Source organism: Engraulis encrasicolus, chromosome 15 (assembly GCF_034702125.1).
Source record: "Engraulis encrasicolus isolate BLACKSEA-1 chromosome 15, IST_EnEncr_1.0, whole genome shotgun sequence".
Taxonomy (NCBI): Eukaryota; Metazoa; Chordata; class Actinopteri; order Clupeiformes; family Engraulidae; genus Engraulis; species Engraulis encrasicolus.
Genome location: NC_085871.1, coordinates 49,938,562 through 49,957,812, shown reverse-complemented (window position 1 = coordinate 49,957,812; position 19,251 = coordinate 49,938,562). Strand labels below are relative to the sequence as shown.

The following is a 19,251-nucleotide window of genomic DNA, read 5'->3' as shown; positions in this document are numbered from 1 at the left end:
CTCACACACCATCACCCAAACCTAGTATAGGCCTACAACTCACAACTCAACACAGCATGCCTTCAACACTAATGTCACACACATACCAGACTTTCAACATACACTAGCCAAACACACACACAACCAAACACTGCAAAACCTAATATCCCCTACACAGCATCACTTCACACACAGTGGTCCAAATACTATGGACAATGCACAGAAGACAGGTGAAGGGGAGAAGAGATGAAGGGAGGAGAAGGAGACGGAGAGGAGAAGGACAGGAGACACCCGCGCGCACGCACGCACACACACACACACACACCTACACAGTGGGTGAATGATGTCTGCATTGTGTGTTTATGCTGCTGCTGCGTGACACCTTCAAGTTCCTCCAGGTTTACTTACAATGCGCTTGGAATGACAATTACCTTTACGCTATCAACTAGATATCTAATAAGACCACAGAGACCATGCTTACTTTGTTACTTTCGTCGCTAGTTTTTGTTATCTTTTTTTCACTTACTCGTATATCCATGTCAAACTCGTGCAGGGTCTTTGCGATGGCGTGGGCGTTATTAGGAAACGACAATTCCATCGTTTGTAGTTGCGAGGACCTCGCAAATATCAGATGGCTTCTGACGGCAACGACACTGTTTTGACAAACAGCTGTCCTGTCCCTCCACTCACTCACGCCGTTTTCGCTCCACCAATTCTCTATTTCACCGTCACAACAGTTACGCTGCTATTGCTTGCAGTCATCGACACATAACCGTGCTTTAACCACTGCCACATTATTTTTCATCTGACCAAAACCTACAAAACCAAAGTAATCCGCGCTAGTCCGCTCACTGAACATATTTTATCAACACTAGTTCCAGCGCGCGGGTATCAAACTCGCAGCCAATGGATGTGAGGCTGCCTTATTGTGATTAACGGTCAGCCAATGGGTGTGGGCTAGGCGACGTTTTAACGTTCATCAGACGGCAGCTACAGATCTGTGCGGGCAGCTGTTTAGCGTTCAGTCGGAGGCGCGCTACCGGCCAATTTGGCTAGTGGATGATTTTTTCTACCAGCCAAAATGATTTTTCACCCGCATTTGGCGTGTTGGCGCCCGTTAATTTAGAGCCCTGCCCACGAGTGAAAATATCGCACACTGTATGCCCGGCTTAAGAGTGGCAGAGTGTGCATTCCAATATGCGACCTTGCAACCTCCACTTGTGCTTGTGGCCTCACGTTTTGCTGATGCCCCGCCTCCGTGGGTAAAACGATTAAGTTGCCCCACTGTCAGCCTAGTCACAACAATTTTTGGGGGAATATTCTTCATTCACCATCCAGTTTGCAAATGAGAAAATTGAAGACTTCAATGACATTGAAATATAATGCTGTTGTCAGTGATGTCATCATGACGTATTACTTCCTGGCACAAGGGCTCAAGCACAAGTGGAGGACGCAAGGTCACATATTGGAGCGTACCCAGAGTCCACCAAATTCAAACGATTACGGTAGCCTAGGGCTGCACGTACAGCTTGACCGGGGGACATAGATAAGTAGAGTTGGGTATCATCCGCATAGCTACGGTTATTTATTGAGTTCTTCTTGAGGATTTGTCTGAGTGGTGGCAGCATATACAGATGGAATAATAGTTGTCCCAGAATGGAGCCCTAGAGGGTTGCGGAAAGAGAGAAACTCTTTCCAGTCTGTGCATGAAAATGTTGTCTCTCCTGTGTGAACACATTGGTGGATTTGGAGCTCTTTTTTTGTCTTAAAGCTCTTGTCACACTGACTGCAAACGTACGGCTTCTCTCCGGTGTGAATGAGGCTATGTATGTGAAGGTGAGTAGAACGTGAGAAACTCTTTCCACAGACCATGCATGAAAATGGTCTCTCTGTGGTATGAGAGCGGCGATGTGCGCGGAGGTTAGAAGAGTGCGAGAAGCTCTTTCCGCAGTCGGTGCATGAATATGGTTTCTCCCCTGTGTGAACGCGCTGGTGGATTTGTCGCTCTTGTGTTGTCCTAAAGCTCTTGTCACACTGGCTACAAATGTACGGCTTCTCCCCAGTGTGAGTGCGGCGATGTGCGTGGAGGTGAGAAGAATACGAGAAAGTCTTCATACAGTCGGTGCATGAAAATGGTTTCTCCCCTGTGTGAATACGCTGATGGCTTTGGAGCTCTGAGTTTGACTTAAAGCTCTTGTCACACTGACTGCAAATGTACGGCTTCTCTCCAGTGTGAATGCGGCGATGTATTTGAAGGCTAGTAGAGTGTGAGAATCTATTTCCGCAGTCGGGGCATGAAAAAGGTTTCTCCCCTGTGTGAACACGTTGATGGACTTGGAGCTCTTTTTTTGTCTTGAAGCTCTTGTCACACTGGCTGCAAACGTACGGCTTCTCTCCAGTGTGAATGAGGCGATGTCTGTGAAGGTGAGAAGACTGTGAGAAGGTTTTTCCGCAGTCGGTACATGAAAATGGTCTCTCCCCTGAGTGAACACGGTGGTGCATTTGGAGCTCATGTTTTGTCTTAAAGCTCTTGTCACACTGGCTGCAAGGGTACGGCCTCTCTGTAGTGAAGGCAGCAGAATGTGCTTTTCCACTAAACTCCGCTCCGCTGGAACCGAAGTGTAGCAGGTGCCCTATGAAGAGTAGAATGGAAATTAATATTAATATGAAATCGATGATGAGACTATCACAACAGTGTGTTAAGATTTACCCCTCAAACTTTCTGTTCTTTTACAGAGATATTTTAATCCAGTCTGCATCGGCCATTTCTATTAGTGAGATAATTATGAGATAAAAAGAACACATTACCTCTGGTCCATACACAAAACTAAACTTGTGTGAATCGAATCGGATTGTCGCCTTCTGGATCGGAATCCAATTGATATAGGAAATCTGGATAGATTCCCAGCCCTAATACCTCTAGATTTAGTTGTTACACAGATAACTTAAAATGGCCATATCATTTCAGTTAATTATATCCCCGAAACGCGGAGCGTCGGGGATGTATTGGTTTTGCGTGTGCCGCCGCCGCGTCCGCGTCCGCCGCGTCCACCGCCGCGTAAGGTCTTTCGTGTTAACGCGATAACTTTTGAACGGATGTTTGGATTTGTCCCAGATTTTTTGGGTGAATGCTCGAGTTTGGAGGTCAACACTTTCAAGATGGCTGAATTCAAGATGGCCGAATTTTTGTTTGGTCCATAACTTCTGACCGGGTGGATGGATTTGTCCCAGATTTGGTGTGTAAATGCTCTAGGGTAGGTTCATGAACTGATTTGAGTTTGGAGGTCAACACTTTCAAGATGGCTGAATTCAAGATGGCCGAATTATTGTTTGGCCCATAACTACTGACCGGGTGGATGGATTTGTCCCAGATTTTGTGTGTGAATGCTCTAGGGTAGGTTCATGAACCGATTCGAGTTTGGAAGACAACACTTTCAAAATGGCGGAATTTTCTGACTGGGTGGATTGATTTGCCCGGTAACACCTTATTTTAATGGTTCACCATTTCAGTGAATCTACCATATTAGGTACACAGGGTTCATACACTTTTTCACCAATTTTTTTCCATGACTTTTCCATGACTTTTCCAAAACCTTTTTCTGAATTTCCAGGACCGAAAAACCAATGACCAATCGCGCGCGGGGGGTGGGGGTGGGGGCGTATTAGGCTATATTACAGGCTATATTACGTAGCCTATATTATAAATATGTAATTAGTGTATATATTTATACTATAGATTATGGCATATTATATTATATATTACATAGCCTATATTACAAATATGTAAAAAATAAACATATTCATACTATAGGTTATCTTTTACTACAAGCTATAAGCAACCATTATACTTCATGTTGTATTACATTAATTCTGCTATTATTCACCAATGTTATATAATTCGCTTGTCTAATGTACAGTCAGAAATGAAAATGAATAGGCCTAGGCCAGCCTATAGCAAATTAGGTCGTGAAATCATCATGAAGACACATTTGAATCAACATGCTCTCTATGGAGATGGATAAATGCTCATCCTGCCCAAGTAAGAAATCATAGGCCTGCCTACTACACCTGCCTAAGCACAACAGTCCAAAACTCCTGTAAGAATGATAATGTTGTCATTTGTTGTGGTCGTTGCTGGAGCAAAAAAAAAAAAGAGAGAGAGAGACTGCACTGTTCGTGGCATAGTTCTAGTCTGACGCCCACTCAAGGAGATGCTAAGACGATCTGACCGATTTGAAAACAAAGCCACAGATGACTTTTTCAAACTCTAGTCACGCTGCCGTTTATACCGTATTTCAAAACAGGCGCGTCATGCAGACATTGGTAATCGTTTGGCTCGCGGTCAGCTGCACATAGACTACTGTACGGATTTCATGTAATCTTTCAGCACACTGGACAAGTTCACTCGCAGGCAGCAGGTGCGTTGCTTATCAATATAAAAAATATCGGGGCTTACCGAAAGCATGGTTCGCTTGGTGCCCTATCTGGCAAATTAAACCAAGACCAAACAGGTCTTAGGATTGTATTCCTTTTGGCATTAGCTACGTTTCAGTGGAACCGCTAAATATTTTAAAACGCGTATAACTGCTAACCTGTTAGTAGCTGAGGAGGTAACCGCCTGCTGTATCTTGCCCTTCAGGTGGCTAACAAGTGCCGCTGCTTCGCCCATATCGGACGGACACATCACAACTTTCGTCCTCTCCAGCCATTGTTGATCATCTTTTCATAAAGTTAAGCCGCGCATTGTTGAAGTAACACTTCGCAGCATGCTGTAATATCGTACAGAACCACATTTCTTTTCTAGGATTAGAGCTATGATCACCTCTCACCACCACGCACACACTACATCTAGCTCGCGAGTCGCGCGTTACGAGGCAGGTTGCCAGGTGTGGCTGATTTCTAGCGCCAAAAACGCTTGAAACCCGCCTGGAGCCATTACAACATGCGTTATTTGAAACCCACTCAATTTGGCAACACATGGTTAGGCAGACGCAGCCTGCACTAGACAACATTTCCACGAGAACTCGGACATTTAGATTTTATTACGCCGTGGCATCAACTTCATAAAGATAATTGATGAAACACTGGATGGATTTCCATGACTTTTCCAAAACTTTTGACCAAAAATACGTTTTCCATAACTTTTCCAGGCCTGGAAATTTGAATTTTCAAATTCCATAACTTTTCCAGGTTTTTCATGACCGTACGAACCCTGGGTACAGTGTAATAGCCAATGTAACAATATTTAATACCATGTAATACTAGTGTAATACCAGTGTAACAATATGCAATATCAGGTACAGTGTAATAACGAGTGTAACAGTATGCAATACCATGTAATATAGTGTAATACCAGTGTAACAATATTTAATACAATGTAATTGTTTAAATATTGTTACACTGGTTATTACACTGTACCTAATGTGGTAACTTATGTCCACTGAACCATTAAAACAGTATTACCATTTGCCCCATTTTTTGCTTCATTTTCACAATAGTCGTTTGGTTTTAAGCCTATGCACGTCATGTCACGTCTGTATGCATCATATACGTTTACGAAATGGTGGACGGGAGTGGTAGGAATGATGGGGGACTGGAAGCGTCGCGTTTCGGGGATATACCTTAAGCAGTCGAAGGCGACTGCACAGTCAGTCTAGTTACTTTTATTTATTTATCCAGGATTGTCCTGTTCTATGGACAATGTAACGGCTGAACTGTCACTCGCGACATAGCCTAATCGATGGTGTTGTGTTATTTGAATTTTGTGAAAACATACATTCTTTTTCTATGTATATGTTGTGTGTCTGCCTATTGGGCCCTGAGCCTGTAATAAAGTTTATATATACACAAAATGCTTTGTAAATTAATCTATGTAAAATGGATAGAAGACGAGCTCTTCTCTTGCTCTCCTAACGTTGGATTGTGAATCTAATATGAATGTTGATAACGGTCTACTATAGAACATCTGGAAATCCGCCACGGATTTTCCGCCTTGAGTTGAACTTTTTTCAACTCTATCCTACCGGCGTGAAGAGGCGGAATCCACTCATTTTCATTAACAAACAATACAAGGGCAGTCATGGGTGAGCGGTTAGGGCGTCAGACTTGCATCCCAGAGGTTGCCAGTTCGACTCCCGATCCACCAGTTTGGTGGGGGGAGTAATCAACCAGTGCTCTCCCCCATCCTCCTCCATGACTGAGGTACCCTGAGCATGGTACCGTCCCACCGCACTGCTCCCCATGGGGCGCCACTGAGGACTGCCCCCTTGCACGGGTGAGGCATAAATGCAATTTCGTTGTGTGCAGTGTGCAGTGTTCACTTGTGTGCTGTGGAGTGCTGTGTCACAATGACAATGGGAGTTGGAGTTTCCCAATGGGCTTTCACTTTCACTTCACTAGAAGAACACATCCGCCTCCTACTGTAAAAGCAGCGTCCGGTGTCTCTGTTTCTCCTTCAATACGTATTAGTGCCAGGTTCATGCAAATTCAGTTCTGGGGTTCTACCTTAGCAATAAAAAGGCACGCCAAATTATAAGAATTAAAAAGATCAGGAATCGCACTCAATACCCTGTAATGCACTACACTGGGCGCTTAACATTGTAGATGAAAAAACTCAAATCTCTAAAAATTTAGTGTCAAAAATAATTGACTAAAGAAGGACTCAGATTTTTGTTTTGTTTTGTTTTTTTAATGCAAAAAACCCAAAAAGAAATCTGAGGAGTGCTTCTTTATTATTCAATTGTTTTTGACACTAAATAATACTAAAATCCTGGTCTGTCGGGCTCCAAAGTGTTCTCATGAAATTACCCCATAAAAGGTTGAGAACCTCTCTACTATGAGACCCTTCCCAGAGCTCTTCCTTGGCCATAATACAGTGGTGTTCATATGTTTACATACCCCAGCAGAATATACGCTTTCAGCCATATTCAGCATCAGAAACTAGGGTATGTAAACTTTTGAACAGGGTCATTTGGGTAGTTTGGGTTGTGATAATGCTTTTGAAAGAGTAAACACAAAAGATCGCTAATAAATATCTTAAGCCAGTCACTAACAATGAGTGAAAAAAAGGGTTTTGTGTAATCCTTCATATTTTGTGAGAAATCGCAGAGAAAGCGTATATTCTGCTGGGGTATGTACACATATGAGCACCACTGTATATTATAAGCCAGATCTTTTCCTTGGCCAGACTACAATATATATGATAAGACAGTTATGTGTTGACTTACCAGATCTCTCACAGTCTTCTTGTACGCCGCTTAGCTGAGGTGGAGAACCAGGGAACTGCTCTATGCCTTCTTGTAAACTCAGCTGTTCTGGAGAGCCAGGGAACTCTTCTGTCTCTTCTTGTACGTTCAGCTGTTCTGGAGAGCCAGGGAACTCTTCTCTCTCTTCTTGTAAGCTCAGCTGTGATGGAGAAGCAGGGAACTCTCCTCTCTCTTCTTTCTTGTTCAGCTGTTCTGGAGAACCAGGGAACTCTTCGTTCTCTTCACTGTTTATGTTCAGCTGGTATCCAGAACCAAGGAACTGCTCTGTCTCTTCTTTTACGTTCAGCTGTTCTGGAGAATCAAGGAACTCTTCTCCCTCTTTTTCTTTCATGCTCAGCTGGGATGGAGAGTCAGCTAAGCTGAACTCCTCTGTCTCTTCTTTGACGCTCCTCATCAGCTGGAGTGGAGAGTTGACTTCTGCAGAGGCCATCTTAGTAGTGTTCTACAGACCTTGAAACTGGACAGAAAAATCATGGCAATTACTGGCAACGTTTGTGTTTTGTTTATTTTTACATTTGCAATCCAACCTCACAGTCACAATGACAGTGCAAGCTGAAACCAGTATGCTAGGAACAAGGCAGTGAGTGCAGAAGCTTAAAGGAATAGACCACCCTTTTTTGATTTTCACATATCTGCAGTATGAATGTGCATATCATTTTGGTCTACGTGTTTGCATTGCCTCGTTTAACAGTAAAGCCAAATCAAGAATAGGCAAGTCTATGGTACAAAATAAAACATCATCAAAAGTACTTATCCCACTTTAAAATGAATATAAAATTCACCAGAGTGTAAAACAGCAATTTAATTGTGTGCAGTGATCACTTGTGGGTTGATGCTAAAGTTACCAGTTACTTCCAGTGATTATGCTAAGCTATGGTATTAATAATTCTGATCCAATTAATCTAAGTACTGAAAACACTGAGAAGAAAATGATATGCACATTCATGAATAATGCTGGGAAATGCTGCAAATATGTGAAAATCAAAAAAGGGTGGTCTGTTCCTTTAAATCTAGAGCTTGTATTATTTGATGGCTTAAATTAAATTTTAACGTGTAGAGTAGACTATTAGATTTCACCATGTCAGTGACAATTGATAATCACAAACTGTGTCTCATTATTTATTTATATTACCACCATGTCCAAAAAGCAAACGCGTTTCGGCTAACAAGCCTTCATCAGTGCACTGATGAAGGCTTGTTAGCCGAAACGCGTTTGCTTTTTGGACATGGTGGTAATATAAATAAATAATGAGACGCAGTTTGTGAGTGCGGATTTTTCTTCCTTAAGTTGACGCTTTTTATCTCGCACCCAAAGACTTTCGTTTTTCCAAGAAGTTGAGCGCGTCCTCTGCCAATACTTGAAGTGACAATTGATAAAACATTGGCTCAATGTTAGTCCGGGAGCCGTGGGGTTGAACCCAGAATTCTTTGATAAAGTTCTTTTTTTTGCTTTATCTGATAGATTTTAGGCAAGTCTACAAGATTCCAGACGATGCCCGGTGATATCACTTGAGGATTTTCAGATTTTGAGCCTTTATTGTCCCATAAATGCAAATTATGACAAAAAACTAAAGACACCTAATATTACTGTGAATAATGTTACAAAATGTACCATATTGCTTATATTCCCAAAAAAACATTCACATTGGACTGCCTTAACACTGCCCTTATTGAAACAAACCCAATATGGGGTAATAATTAACCCTTTCATAACAGCAATCCCACAAATAAGGCGAGACACTGTAGGTGAATAGGGTTTTTTTTTTAACTTGCAGATATCAATATGAAACTTAATCAGATGATTACTCGTATGAATTGGAGAAAAAAATGTATTACAAGTTTTCTATATTTTATGTTTAAATATGCTAATTAGGCTATTATCTAATTAAATATGCACTAATTTGCATTATATTTTGATGCAATGAATCTGACCACCTGAAAATGCCAGCTTCAAAATTCCTTTTTTATTTTGTTAATATCGTACATACAAGAATATTTTGTGGGTAATTGTGGCTATATCCTTTTGTTATCCAGGTACAGAGAAAATCCTGCTAATAACCTTAAAAAATGCGATTTCGGCCTATTTTTATGCATTTAGTTATATAAATCAGGTCATGAATGACAAATCAACAAATGCCTCAGTAAAAACATTCACAACATTGCTTAGAATAAGACTGTAAAGTATGGAACGGATTGTGCATTATGAGATCCTGCATAACATCACATCATGACAACATACATGACAACATCGCCGGTAGGTAGCCTACCACAAATAGCCAACATAAAAGAAAAAAAAGAACAACAGAGTGTGGGGGTAACTGGTGAGCAGTCGTTGGCTGTTCCAAAGGATGAGTAAAGAAATGACATACTGTACATCCAGTGTATACAGACTGGTATTGAATGATCACTTAAATCCATAAAGCCATGAAATAAGATCTGTAGATCAGTACCGCACGCTCAGAGACAGTGAGAGAGAGAGAGAGAGAGAGAGAGGTCTAAACATAGGAAAACAGCTATACATTATATATACGGTTGAGTCAAAAAATTAAGTCAATCCAGTGTATCCTGACTGGTATTAAAAGATCACTTAAAAGTCCATGAAGCCATCAAATAAGACATGCATTTAAATTCGCACAGAAAGACCTGTCTACACCTATACAACATACAGAGTCCTTAACACCTAAAACACCTATAGCCTACATTATACTACACGCACACGCACACACACACGCACACACACACGCACACACACACACACACACACACACACACACACACACACACACACACACACACACACACACACACACACACACACACACACACACACACACACACACACACACAGTAAAGCTCACACAACATTGGTTCGGCAGCATCCCAGCCGAAAACATGCACAGAAAATGGTGCAAGGCACACTGTTTACAGCACAGCTACATTTCTTAGAATTGCAGGGGGTTTTACTCTTGCAACCACATCTGATCATCTGTAAAATGTAGTCTGGTGCCACTTTGACATGTTCTGGTCTTTCTTCCATCCAAATGCTTCAGGAGATAGTTCAGGTGGAGTGTGAACCAATGTCCTCCACAATATTGCTTGAAAATGAGCCCTTTTCACATTCTCAAGAAATGCCTCTGTTGTTGGTGGAAGAGCAGCCAGGTTAGGTGAAGATAAATGACCTTTCCCATTCTTTTTTCCCCATACCACCAACCTTGTATGTGACATGTTGAGGCTGGATACTGTCTGGAATGCCATAACATGCCGACACAAAGTTAGTGGCCTCACTGGAAAGTTGTTGGAATGGTGCCAGCACATTACCAATTGATGTCAAGTGATATCCAGCTTTTAGGGTCTTGATAACAGAGCCTTTACCAATACCAAAATAGGATGCCACAGTGTCACACCCTGATATGGCATGGGCTGGTAAAAGGTCAATTACAATGTCATTTTGTGGATTTACATTTTTAATTGTATCTCTTTCCATGTTAATACGACCACCACTGAAATTATGTACTTTGTAGGCAAACAAATAATCAGCCAAAAATTATGTAATTATTACTTACAATTTTTACTTTGTTTTACAACAACACAGGAAGAGTAAATAGCAATGTATGAAATGGTGAAATTCTGTGTTGAATTAGTTATCCTTTCTGGGTATGTCTAAGCTGACACCACCAATATTCGCCTAAATGTTACATATTTCTGCTTGACAAACAGCTAGTTATGTAATTGTCTAAAATTTATTTGGTACGAGGACACTTTCTCCACTTTGGCAGGCCTACCACCCAGAATGTTCTATGGTTAATCATAGTGCAGTTATGGTAAAAGGTCAATTACAATGTCATTTTGTGGATTTACATTTTTAATTTTATCTCTTTCCATGTTAATACGACCACCACTGAAATTATGTACTTTGTAGGCAAACAAATAATCAGCCAAAAATTATGTAATTATTACTTACAATTTTTACTTTGTTTTACAACAACACAGGAAGAGTAAATAGCAATGTATGAAATGGTGAAATTCTGTGTTGAATTAGTTATCCTTTCTGGGTATGTCTAAGCTGACACCACCAATATTCGCCTAAATGTTACATATTTCTGCTTGACAAACAGCTAGTTATGTAATTGTCTAAAATTTATTTGGTACGAGGACACTTTCTCCACTTTGGCAGGCCTACCACCCAGAATGTTCTATGGTTAATCATAGTGCAGTTATGAAGCTGTCAAAAGCTTGTGGGCTATGGCTGCAGCGAAATCAACATGAAAGGGTTAATATCTGAAATTGGCACATCACCCACTCTTATCCTGATGGGTAAGTGTTGGACAACTACAAACAGCAAAACCAAACAACCCACTATGAGATATAAAGCCACGTTTGGCGAAATGTTGGCCTTTGTGTCTCCGACTTGGAAAATCAGGCTTTTTGGGTGAATGCCCCGCCCCCAAACATGCATGACCCCACCCCCACTGATGTCCATACCTCACCACCTGTTCTTATACACATCCCACCATGTAATCAAACACAAAATAAGTATGGTATAGGGTATTTGGTCAGCATAACATTAATTGGGAGCCAAACACTGTTGTAATCTATGGCTGCAGCACATCAAGCATAAAAGGCTCAATATCTGAAAATCCTCAAGGGATATCACCGGGCATCGTCTGGAATCTTAATAGGTACACCTTAGGCAACCACAAACTGCAAAGAAAAAAACTTTATCAGACGAAACTGGGTTCGGCTGATATTTGGCTTTTGGCTGCCGGACTATGTGTGATGTGGGCCCCTATTGCCTCATTACACAGTGCTTCTGGAAGATTAAGCTGCACGAGGTCCATTTCCACAAATGTACCATTACCGCAGAAATACACTTACCGCGACAAGAGAGAGGCGAGCGACGGAAGTAATTGACTTTGTATTGAGTCGCGTGACAAAAGTGATTCTGGAGACGAGCGCGACAGTTTGAAGTTGAAATCTTTTCAACTTTCTATGACGCGGTTCGGTGACAAGCCGCGACAGCCAATGACTGTATAGAGGTCAGTGACCACAGCCAATGGGAATGCTTGAATGCTTTGCCTTCTGCCTGTACGGACATACGCTAGTCTTCTCAATCGCTCGTATCGCTTGCTGCTGCACTCTGTTGCTTGAATCGCATCGCGCCTGGTCTATTCGCACGGTTATTGATGAGAGATATTTATGCCTTCATTACTTCTTCTGCTCATCACTGGGAAGCATAGCATGATACTGTGCAGGGGTGTCAAAGGTAAAAGTAAAAGTACTTTTGTGGTGTAATTATAACACTAGCACATGACATTACATAGCTATTACATCATTTACTCCATTGTACCTGATGAGAGAGATAGACAGCGTCATTACTGGAAAACACTGAAAACCTAACAAGGACCCACCACAAACTTGATCCAACCAGTGCAGAGTTAGCTAATCGTAAGACACAAGTACAAGTACACAGGTCTACTGGTTACTCAGATAAGTTACTTGTGTTGGAAGGAAACTGTGTTTCTTTTTTTACTTTTACTTTTGACACCTCTGATAGGCCTACTGTGTTGTTCATGGTGCATCTACCATCTCCATTTAGTAATAGCTAGAGTTTTATATTTTCACGCATTCTTATTACTATGTAAGAACACATTACTTTCTTATTTTCAGACTTGCATTGCAAAATGATATTACTCTTCATTGTATACAATACGTCTGTGCATTTTACTCTGCACATTGCAAGCATGAAATGGTGATACGTAACCCCTGCCCATCCTACAAAAAAAACTGTGGTGTATCCCCTATTCCGTTAGTAAACATATTAGGCCAGTTAATCCAGCTCTAAAAAAGCCCAAACCCCGGAAAAATTGCAATAGTAATGGTTCCTTTTAAGTGATCCTTAAACCCCCTTGTATCACATATTAAAAATCTAAGTTACAGCTTTAAGCTTATGTTTAGTGGAACATACTTTTTTTCAAGGTCAAAGTTGGCAGATTTCCCATTCATTTCTCCATTAGGGAGACAATATATGAGCTACAAGGTGAATAGGGTTAAATTTTAAACTATGACATATTCATTTGAAACTTTCACAGTTGGTAACTCACATTCAGACAAACAATTATTGTATTGCAAGTTTTCTGAAATATGATGATGAAATATGTGATACATTTGTGGCAACAGACCAAGCATTAACAAATTGCAAAAGTAATGGTTCATACATTAGCCTATATTGATCCTTCAACCCCTCTGCATCACATATTAAAAATCTACTTTCATCAATTCAGTGGAACATACTTTTCCCAAGGTCAAAAGTATCCGATTTTACCCACTTAATGGCAAAATGCATTGGAAATCTGCTACTTCTGACCTTCAAAAAAGTATGTTCCACTAAAATGATTAAGGTAGATTTTTCATATGTGATGTAGGCTGTATTAAGGATCAATAAGAAGTGTAAATCAATGCTTTTGCCATTTGTTGTATGTTTTGCGCGTTGTTGCATAATTTATCACATATTTAAGAAGATGTGATCTCATTTGCTAATCATCATATCATACATCATACACAGAAAATAGCAGACTCTTGTGTGAGGCCTTCCATGTGTTTATTTAGGAGTTCTGACACTAGACACTACGAGTGGAGTCTCGTTGCCCTCAAGAAAAAGAGACTTGAATTCTATGTGCAGTGATGCTACCAGCAGCGTCACCAGTATCTCTTGTCGAAAACTATGCCACACTGGAAGGAACTGGTGTCAAGCGGGCCACAGCTTTCCGCAGCTACCCGCAGCTACTCTGGACTTTACGGTCCCATTCACTTCAATTCATTTTTTCGCAGCCAGAACAGGTTTTACAGATTTCGGACTGTGCCGACGCCGCTGGTGTCGTGCGAGGAAAACAACAATTGTGTCGGACGCTACACCTGGTCATGGAACGACATGCGTAACAAGAATGATCATAACTTGTGTCATTTCGAAGATAATTAAAGAAAACCATTTTCACAATGGGACTTCTCATAGACCTGTTTTTGCATGTCTCTCATCTCTTTGCATGTTGACTGTGCAATCACCGTGACAAGTTAACAAGGTGCACGGCGCACAGCTGTATGCGTCCAAAAAAGAAGAATAACATTTCACGATGTACATCTGGAAATAATTCACATCAAAGTGAAGTGTTATTACATAGGGCACCATGGTAATCAATATGTGTGTAAGAACATGTGAAAAAAATAAATCGGTCAGTTTGTCAAAGAAGACACAAAAGATATGCACCACAATGCACAGTATGCACCACACCGTGCTTTTCAATTATATAAAGAACAAATACTGACGGCACGAATGTTTCTTCCCTCAATAATCCCACGTCACATATCAATCAAGCAACTGAGCTAATGTGGCCACAAAGGGGCGGTATTGTACGCTGACACATTCGAAGTCCTCAGATACAGATAGGCCTACAGTCATGAATTACCTGACAAATTGCTGCTAGGCTATTGCTGTGGGAGCGCTACACTAAAGAACTGTGTCCCATATCTGCCCCTTTCATATTCATACATTGACAATTGAATTGACAAATGAAATACTAATATTTTACTGCGTCTTTTACAGGTGCCCGTATTCTTCAAGTCTGTCGTTACAGCGCAACGACGGTCAGCACAGATGTGGCGATGTGAACACTCTTGCATTACACCTTTTGCATGTTGTACATGTCTCCAATCTTTTTGCATGTTGACTGTGCCGTCACAATTTCATGGTTAGGCAACAATGTGCACGACCAGAACAATGTAGGCCTACATATTGAAGGAACATCGTGGCATGATTAAAGTAAGGAACTTCGTACCACACATGTAGCCTAGTGCAAAAGGAAAATGCCTCATTTCTCTAAGCAGACAGACACTGTGGATATGCAGATACACGGTGTGCAATGACATATGCCCCTGAATGATACGCTGAAGAAATACTGAAGGCACCTATTCAGCGAGCTGAATAAGCCTAATAATGTAGGCCCTTATCAGGGGTGAGGTAACACAGCCTACACGTGTAGGCCTATTCAAATTGAATATTAAGGGGCCTTGAACCCACAATATGCAGAATGGCAGGCATGGCTGCATCCAAGCTATGCGCTTCATGGTGTTTGACCACACATCTCTTCGTTGTGCACGGTGCACCCCATCACTTCATATGCCTAGGCCCACTTCAGGAAGCAAGGACGTAATTATGCTGGGAGAATACATTCAATAGCATATGGTTTATGTAGATCTGTGAATCAAAGAAAAGGGGGGCGCACCTTGCATCATTTTTTTTCTTTTCTTTATTTTTCTGTGCACAGAAAAATAAAGAAAAGAAAAAAATTGTTGCAAGGTGCGCCCCCCTTTTCTTTTATTCTAAGTATTCATTTGGGACAGCACCCTTAAAAGTTATCAAGAAACCTGAGTGAAGCCTGCTACCTACTTGATTTATGTAGATCTGTGCCCACATGGTAGGCCTATTAGCCTACACCCTCCCATTCACTCAATCCATTTTTTGGAGCGATAACAGGTTGCCTACAGACAAACGGGCGGTGCCCACGCCGCTGTTGCTGTGCGAGGAAAACAACAATTGTCTCGGATGCTAAACATGACCATTAAACGGCTTGCTGATCAAGAATGGCATTTCCCGCGTCAGGTCGAAGATAATCAAAGACATTCTCATCGCAATGGCCTTTGCCATTCACTCATCGTTTCAATCTCTCCAACTTTGCCTATGTTCACCGTGCAACTACCCTGACATGACAATAGGTATCCTATATCTTCCAACTACACATAGGCCTACAACGACACGGCAGCGCTTTTCATGTTGTAGTTTTTCACAGTAAACTTTACTGTCCCGACATGGTAATACGCAACCTGTAGGCTATTACCGTGTAACACACCAAGAACACAAAAAATGCTTTAGTCCTCCGAATTTGAACACATCTCACCACAAAAACACGCAGTGCGAACCACACAGTGTCCCTGAATGACATGCAGGACAGATAGGGGGGCACCTACATATTGCTGCTTCTCAAGCGCACGGCACATTTCAATCAAAACTCATAGGACCACCTAGGCTACATAATACTCCTCGTAATAGTAATAATGAATGTTGCTGAAATTACAATAATAGTCATTCACAAAAATATCACATGCAACAGAAATACTTCGGCCACAACTATGATTAGGCCTATCTGTAGGCCTAGGGCGACATCATTTCACGTTCTCCTTCGAGCTTTACGCTGCAGCCTTATGAGGCCAGCAGATGGCACCAGTCAATCATATATAGATTGGAGACATGTACAACATGCAAAAGGTGTAATGCAAGTGTTCACATCGCCACATCTGCGCTGACCGTCGTTGCGCTGTAACGACAGACTTGAAGAATACGGGCACCTGTAAAAGACGCAGTAAAATATTAGTATTTCATTTGTCAATTCAATTGTCAATGTATGAATATGAAAGGGGCAGATATGGGACACAGTTCTTTAGTGTAGCGCTCCCACAGCAATAGCCTAGCAGCAATTTGTCAGGTAATTCATGACTGTAGGCCTATCTGTATCTGAGGACTTCGAATGTGTCAGCGTACAATACCGCCCCTTTGTGGCCACATTAGCTCAGTTGCTTGATTGATATGTGACGTGGGATTATTGAGGGAAGAAACATTCGTGCCGTCAGTATTTGTTCTTTATATAATTGAAAAGCACGGTGTGGTGCATACTGTGCATTGTGGTGCATATCTTTTGTGTCTTCTTTGACAAACTGACCGATTTATTTTTTTCACATGTTCTTACACACATATTGATTACCATGGTGCCCTATGTAATAACACTTCACTTTGATGTGAATTATTTCCAGATGTACATCGTGAAATGTTATTCTTCTTTTTTGGACGCATACAGCTGTGCGCCGTGCACCTTGTTAAAGGATTTATCCGGAGTTGGAACAAGATTGCCTGCTTTTTGCATGTTTGGGATGAAATACAGTCACTCTAGAGCAAAATCAAGGCAAAAGGATGCGTTTTGAGAAAGTTTGATAATATCACGTTAGCCTCGTTAGCCATATCAGCTATGCAATATGAAAGATGCGGGCATCGTTTTTCGGCGGTTACACACATTTCAAAAACACAACATTTTAAAGTCTTGCACAGCTCAAAACAACGTCACACTTACCTCGTAATATGTTGAGGGTATCCACACATAAACCAAAGTGTCCAAAGTCCTTCATGTATTCTTGAAAGGTCTGCAGAATGTGTTTTGTGAACCTACTACCTTGAGAATATCTAAATTACGGTCAAGACAACTATTTGACACTAAAGCCCACCAAGTAGATTGCCGAGTGCGTCGCACCATCAGCTATGATTATTTCCATAGCGAGTAACCACAGCTGATGGTGCGACGCACTCGGCAATCTACTTGGTGGACTTTAGTGTCAAATAGTTGTCTTGACCGTAATTTAGATATTCTCAAGGTAGTAGGTTCACAAAACACATTCTGCAGACCTTTCAAGAATACATGAAGGACTTTGGACACTTTGGTTTATGTGTGGATACCCTCAACATATTACGAGGTAAGTGTGACGTTGTTTTGAGCTGTGCAAGACTTTAAAATGTTGTGTTTTTGAAATGTGTGTAACCGCCGAAAAACGATGCCCGCATCTTTCATATTGCATAGCTGATATGGCTAACGAGGCTAACGTGATATTATCAAACTTTCTCAAAACGCATCCTTTTGCCTTGATTTTGCTCTAGAGTGACTGTATTTCATCCCAAACATACAAAAATCAGGCAAACTTGTTCCAACTCCGGATAAATCCTTTAACTTGTCACGGTGATTGCACAGTCAACATGCAAAGAGATGAGAGACATGCAAAAACAGGTCTATGAGAAGTCCCATTGTGAAAATGGTTTTCTTTAATTATCTTCGAAATGACACAAGTTATGATCATTCTTGTTACGCATGTCGTTCCATGACCAGGTGTAGCGTCCGACACAATTGTTGTTTTCCTCGCACGACACCAGCGGCGTCGGCACAGTCCGAAATCTGTAAAACCTGTTCTGGCTGCGAAAAAATGAATTGAAGTGAATGGGACCGTAAAGTCCAGAGTAGCTGCGGGTAGCTGCGGAAAGCTGTGGCCCGCTTGACACCAGTCTGGAAGGATGAGCACACCACACGTGAAATCACACATCTTTGCCATGATCAAAGGATTTCCAACAACAGTGTGTGACCATATTTAGAAGAGACTCTTTGATCAGGCAGTGTAGCCTAGGCTACTTTCCATTTTTAAGTAGCCTACACTCACTGACAGAGAAGCTTTTGTGCACTGACTCGTGCTCTCCTCCTAGACCTATTAGCCCACCACCGAATTGACCGTATCAATTTTTTGCAATACTTTGTTGTAGAAAAGATGAACCATGTTCTATATGATGTCTACTATGAGATAAACGGCATTCCAATGTTTCTGTAGACAAGAGCTACACCAGAGAAAATAAAGCGGCTGTGGCTACACTGTACAAACCTTGAATGAACTAACGGACTTACCTCGACCTTTTCGCGGATTTTCCACAGAAGTTGGGGATTTTGTCGTTAGGAGAAATATGCCTGTAAAAGAAAACGATGTGCCTTTGATTGCGCTTTCTGGAGCGCAAATAACGACAGTGTACCTTTTCTGACTGTTTTTCGGGGCTTTGTTTGTTTTGACTTCCTTGACCGAGAGGAAGGAAATGACGAATGACCAGATGTCGGTCAGCTTCAATGTCAAAATAAATCTCTACTTCAAAGTAAAACTTACTACCACCAAATAATAATTAACGATGGTAATAATGATAATAATAATATGTTTAAAAGAAAATACGTTTAAAAATAGCCACTCCATCTGTAAAAGTACTGTAAAAGTCATCCACTTATAAGCTATTACTGTTTGGAGAAGGTGGGAAGCAAAAGGGACAGGGGTGGAGGTGACAAGCAGGGTATTTGGCCCGCAGGGCCCAGGGCTGCCATTATTGGTG

The 19,251-nt window shown here is 41.4% G+C and overlaps 2 protein-coding genes across 2 annotated transcripts in view; both read right to left on the bottom strand.

Moving 5' to 3' along the window:
* LOC134464325 (zinc finger protein 501-like) overlaps nt 1-19,251 on the bottom strand; it is a 419,382-nt gene that overhangs the window by 36,809 nt on the left and 363,322 nt on the right. The gene's annotated exons all lie outside the window — the stretch shown is intronic.
* Nucleotides 310-18,921, bottom strand: LOC134464148 (zinc finger protein 391-like). Its single transcript, XM_063217609.1, has 3 exons — nt 18,785-18,921; nt 7,206-7,701; nt 310-2,612 (listed from the first exon to the last, which is right to left on the bottom strand). The coding sequence occupies exons 2-3, from the start codon at nt 7,672-7,674 to the stop codon at nt 1,561-1,563; spliced, it is 1,521 nt and encodes a 506-aa protein (XP_063073679.1). The 5' UTR covers nt 7,675-7,701; nt 18,785-18,921; the 3' UTR covers nt 310-1,560.